We start from the raw sequence: 5236 nt of genomic DNA on the forward strand, positions 1-5236 counted from the left end.
AGCATGGAGCGGTCCGAGGCCCACGGCTTCGCCGCCGCCATGAGCGGCGCCTTCCTGCTGTCGTGCCTGCTCTTCGCGGCGATCAACCGCCACCAGCGCGGGCCCTACATGGACGAGGCCTTCCACGTCCCCCAGGCGCAGGCCTACTGCCACGGCCGCTTCCTCCAGGTGCTGCGCGGGAGCCGTCCCGGCTCGTGTTTTCCAGTCAGGATCGATGATTTCTATAAACATACCGTGGGCGCTTTGAAAAGGGAATCATTTGTGGTCATTGTTGTCCAAAACGCTGGTTTCTGCTTTCTGTTACTTGGTGGTGCAGTAGCGCGCAGGGCAGGATACAAAGTGTTCAAAAATGTCAGTCTAATAATGCCAGAAATTCGCTAAACATCCAAGCTAACAGAATGGGGCGTGGGTAGGGACGGTACCTCGTAACCCGTCGTGCGTCTCTGGTCCCGTTTTTGTGTGGTAGCAGCTCCGTAACCCTGTTTCTCTCTCCACTTTCCAGTGGGATCCCATGATCACCACGCTGCCGGGCTTGTACCTGGTCTCAGTGGGAGCAGTGAAGCCCGCGGCGTGGCTCTTCGGGTGGACGGGAAGCGTGGTGTGCTCTGCGGGAATGCTCAGGTTTATTAACCTCCTTTTCAGTGCTGGGAACTTCTATTTACTGTATTTACTTCTGTTCAAGATCCATCAAAAGAATAAGGTACAGTCAAAGTAGAATAATTTTATGCGCTCATACAAGCAATTTTGATGGCTCTGTGTATGTTCGCTTCACTACATATGTGAGCTGTCCTCAGTTTTATACAACTGCAAGTACTACTACCAGTTTGGCCAAGGAGGCACATTCCTTTTCTCTAAATTTTTTTAATATCTTTTTTCTCTGTCAGGGTGCAATCCTCTAAAAATTTACTCTTGTGCATTACTATAAGTAGTCCCATTGAAATAAAAGTTAGTACGCATATAGGCTTACTATCCAAAGGTCTGAATGCTCATCTAGTTGGAATTGCTTCAGACTCTCCCCAAAACTTCAACCAGTGAATCCTGAGTGAAGCCCTGTGAGCTGTGTTTAAACTAAAATGTGTTCTTTAGAAAGATACCAGATTTGATGTCAATATTTAGAACCGGACAATAATTCAAGTTGGAAAGAATTGGAGAATGATTTAGGTTGGAAGGGACCTTAGGAAGTCCAACCTCCAGCTCAAAGCAGGCCAGCTCTGAGATCAGACCACATTGCTCAGGGTTGGGGCCTGGAAAACTCTCCAAGGATGGAGAGTGACTGCAGAACCTCTCTGGGCAACCTGTTCCATGCCTGACTGGCGTTACGGTGAAGAAGGTTTTTCTTACATCCGGTCTGAACCTTGCATTTCAGTTTATGACTCTTGTCTCTTGTCCTCCCACCGTGTACCACTTTGAGGAGCCTGGCTCCCTTTACCTGTTGACATCTTCAGAGGTATTGCTAGGCTGCTGTTCGGTCTCCCCAAGACATCTGTTTTCCAGGCTGAACAAGGCCAGCTCCCTCAGCCTCTACTCTTAGGGCAGGTGCTTCAGCCCTCAACTGTCTTGGTGGCCCTCTGCCATTGCTGCAGTTTACTAGTGCCTTTTTTGTATCACAGGGCACAAAATTGGATGTGATATTCTAGGTGCAGCTGAACAAATAGAGTAAAGAGGGATAATAATTTCCCTTGATCTGCTGCTATGCTCCTGTTAATGCAGCCCAGGAGGCTGTTGCTGTTCCTTAGTGCTAGGGCATGCTGCCAGCTCATGTTCACCTTGCTATCTGCCAAGACCCCCAGGTCCCTTTCCACAGAGCAGCAGCTCCTCACCTACTCTGTGCCCAGCCTGTATCATTGTGGGGATTTCTTCCTTTCCAGGTGCAGGCATTTGCATTTGTCCTTGTTGAATTTCGTAGTATTTCTGTTGCCCCATTCCTCCAGCCTGTCTAGGTCACTCTGGATGGCAACTTTGCTCTTCAGCATATTGCCTGGTCCCCCCAGTTTAGTATCATCTGCAGACTTGATGAGAATGTACTCTCGCTGCCCTCAAGTCATCAATAAAGATGTTAAACAAGACAGGTCCCAGTATAGATCCCTGTGATACTCTGGTTGTTACACTCGCCTTTGGATGGAGTGTGGCCAGTTAACCATCCAGACAGTTTTTACCTGTCTAGCTGTCCACCCACCCAGACTGTAACAGTTCAGCTTGGATACAAGAATTTTGTATGTTTACAGTGGTGGAGCAACCACCACTGCAGTAGGTAAATTGTTCCAGTGGTTAATGGCCTATTCAAAATCTTTCACCTTAGTGAAGTTCTTTAGTTTCACCTTAACCATGAAGATATTTTTTCCTGTTCCCCGATAACTGAAGGATTCCTTTACTATAAAGAAAATTTCTTCTGATCTATTTTCTTACAGGAGATTCTTCATGTTTAAGCACATGGTAGGACTATGCAGAATTGGGTCAAATTCAATAAATTGTTTCTACTTTCGGAACACTTTTAATTTTATGCTTGGAGGTGGAAATACAAATGTAAGAAAACCAAAGGTTTCATGACAGTAGTCTAGGCATTAGAAAATGTAGTTGTATTGTTGGCACTTCTTTGAACTCGGCATTTTCTCTGTTCCTCTTTTCTGTAAGGTGGTGACTGGCTGTTTCACCCCATGCTACATCATTCAGAAACAACATGCAACATTTTTTAATGTTGTGAATTGCGTTGCATCATGTAGTGAGTGGGATAACTGGGAGGAGTTTTTAACTGCATGGTCTCCTACCTTCTTTAAAGTTTCTTTTCTAACTCATGAATTATAATGAAGATAAACAATAAAAGCTGCACCAAAGATTAGAAACTTGGAACTGGCCGCTCTGTGGACTGGCTTCAAAAGAGGCAATAGTAGAAGCATAAAATGATGTGTTCTGCTGTCTCACAAATAAACAGAATGTGATGATGAAATTGCAGGGGCATAAAACATTGATTTTTTTTTTTCTTTTGCCCATTAGTGCAGCTTTTTTATTCTAGGTATGGGAGCAATTAAACTCCCACAGTGATTTTAATGCCACAAATATGTGAACGCCTGACATATGAAAGAAGTTGGTGTATTTTCATTGCCATATTTTTAACTCACCTGCAATAACGTTCCATACTTTCATTTGTCTTTTAACATTGTATAGTCTGACACTCTGTACTAACATAGCAGGAGGTTAACAAAAATATAGTATGCGTGCTTGTGCAGTAATGGCACCAAAGAGCATAAGAGATGTTATATTGTGTTAATGGAATTCTTAGGAATAATACTCTTTTTTTTTTTTAAATTTTATTTTTATTGGACATTGCTAACCACATTTTTCTGCTTCTTCTCTAGGCTGTGTCTGGTTTCCAGAGAATCTTGTCTACATTAACTCTTGCAATGTTTCCCACCCTTTATTTTTTTACATTCCTTTATTACACGGACCCAGGTTCAGTATTTTTTACTCTCTTTGCCTATTTAATGTGCCTTTATGGTAACCATAAAACTTCAGCTCTCCTTGGATTTTGTGGCTTCATGTTTCGTCAGACGAATATTGTGTGGACAGTTTTTTGTGCTGGAAATATTGTTGCAGAGAAGCTAAATGAAGCCTGGAAGACAGAGTTACAGAAAAAGAAAGATGAAAAGATTTCTTCCAGGAAAGGATCATTTTCAGATTTGATCAGAATATTGCAGTTTCTTATTGAATACCTCATAACGCCTAAAAACCTAGTTATACTTACTGCTTTAACTTGGCCATACATCATATTAGTAACTGTGTTCTTCGTTTTTGTCTTCATCAATGGTGGAATAGTTGTTGGTGACAGAAGTAGCCACGAAGCCTGTTTGCACTTTCCTCAGCTGTTCTATTTTCTGTCCTTCACTGTCTTTTTTTCATTCCCTCATTTATTGACCCCTACTAAAATCAGGAAATTCCTTCTGTCATTACGAAAGCACCCTGTGCAGTACAGCTTAATTGCCGTTATCTCTTTATTCCTGATCTGGAAATTTACTTATGTTCATAAGTATTTACTAGCGGATAACAGACACTATACATTCTATGTTTGGAGAAAAGTCTTCCAAAGACACGATCTTGTAAAATATGTATTGGTTCCAGTCTATATATTTGCTGGCTGGAGTTTTGCTGATACACTAAAATCAAAATCGATATTCTGGATCTTAATGTATTTTGTATGTTTATTAGCAGTCACGGTTCCTCAAAAATTGCTAGAATTTCGTTACTTTATTTTGCCATTCTTAATATATAGGCTCAATATTCCATTTCCATCTCTATATAGACAACTTCTGGAGCTGGCTTTTTATATTGTTGTGAATGCAGTAACTTTTTATCTTTTTCTAAACAGAACATTCCAATGGCCAAATAGTGATGAAATCCAGAGGTTTATGTGGTGACTTTTTTTTTTTTTTTGATAACTTTCATACCCTTAGGAGAACCCGGTTCTGTTTCAGGACTGTGGACTCTGGAATGAAGCAGTATGTTTTGCATTATGTAAGGACTTTTTTCCCCATTTGGAATTGGGGAAGTAACCCGTTTGTTTATTTCTTGGAACTGAATGTGAGATCTGATTTGTTGTAATGTAAAGATATTCCATATATTGAATTTATAAGCTCCTGGAATTAACAAATTCAATATGAAGGGAAATTTGTGAACAACTTTCTGTATGTGAAACGAGGGAGATGTTTACAGTCATTTTTCATTATAATAAAATATTACATAATATGCCCTTGAAGATATGACAGTTCATGTTTCAGAGGTTTCTCTTTAAAACAAAGTATTTAAGTGTTTAACCTTTTTGTTACCTCTGGGTGCATATTTACTCCTTGGATCAGGCCACTTCCATCTAGGTTTGCTAGCGGTCAAGGTATGAACCACTGCTGAAGTATAATGTTTTCAAAACCTCCTACATCCCACTAAATTTTCATGATTTTTTGTCAATAAATGCTTACGTTAGTTTTGCAGGCAGAATGTAGGCTCTTAAATCATTAGAGCATTTTGAAAATTTTATTTCAAACTGATATTTAGAAAATATAGTGGAGGCTATGTGCATGTACCTGCTTTGGGCGAATAAATGTTATTGTACACCAAAAGATAAATTGCAGCTGGTAATGTGACGTATTAGAGAGTTAATTTATGTATGTCAGACTGACACGTGTCATTACACAGTGGAATGCGCTCTAATGAATACCCTTTTAAATAATCAGGCTTTTATGTCCTGAGG

The 5236-nt window shown here is 40.7% G+C and overlaps 1 protein-coding gene across 1 annotated transcript; it reads left to right on the forward strand.

Annotated features, from left to right (window-relative positions):
• Window positions 1-3: 3 nt before the first annotated feature.
• On the forward strand, window positions 4-4756 carry LOC103906955 (putative Dol-P-Glc:Glc(2)Man(9)GlcNAc(2)-PP-Dol alpha-1,2-glucosyltransferase). The gene is made up of 3 exons (XM_009289023.1): window positions 4-168; window positions 503-700; window positions 3354-4756. Exons 1-3 carry the CDS (start codon window positions 4-6, stop codon window positions 4407-4409), a joined length of 1419 nt encoding a protein of 472 aa, XP_009287298.1. The 3' UTR covers window positions 4410-4756.
• Window positions 4757-5236: the final 480 nt, after the last annotated feature.

The sequence above is a fragment of the Aptenodytes forsteri genome, unplaced genomic scaffold (assembly GCF_000699145.1).
Source record: "Aptenodytes forsteri isolate BGI_AS27 unplaced genomic scaffold, ASM69914v1 Scaffold137, whole genome shotgun sequence".
NCBI lineage: Eukaryota > Metazoa > Chordata > Aves > Sphenisciformes > Spheniscidae > Aptenodytes > Aptenodytes forsteri.

Excerpts from the sequence above, each read along its gene's own strand:
- LOC103906955 (XM_009289023.1), top strand. The coding sequence starts at position 4 with ATGGAGCGGTCCGAGGCCCACGGCTTCGCCGCCGCCATGAGCGGCGCC. Across the intron at positions 169-502 it reads GCCACGGCCGCTTCCTCCAG|TGGGATCCCATGATCACCAC; the intron begins GTGCTGCGCGGG and ends TCCACTTTCCAG. Across the intron at positions 701-3,353 it reads AGATCCATCAAAAGAATAAG|GCTGTGTCTGGTTTCCAGAG; the intron begins GTACAGTCAAAG and ends CTTCTTCTCTAG.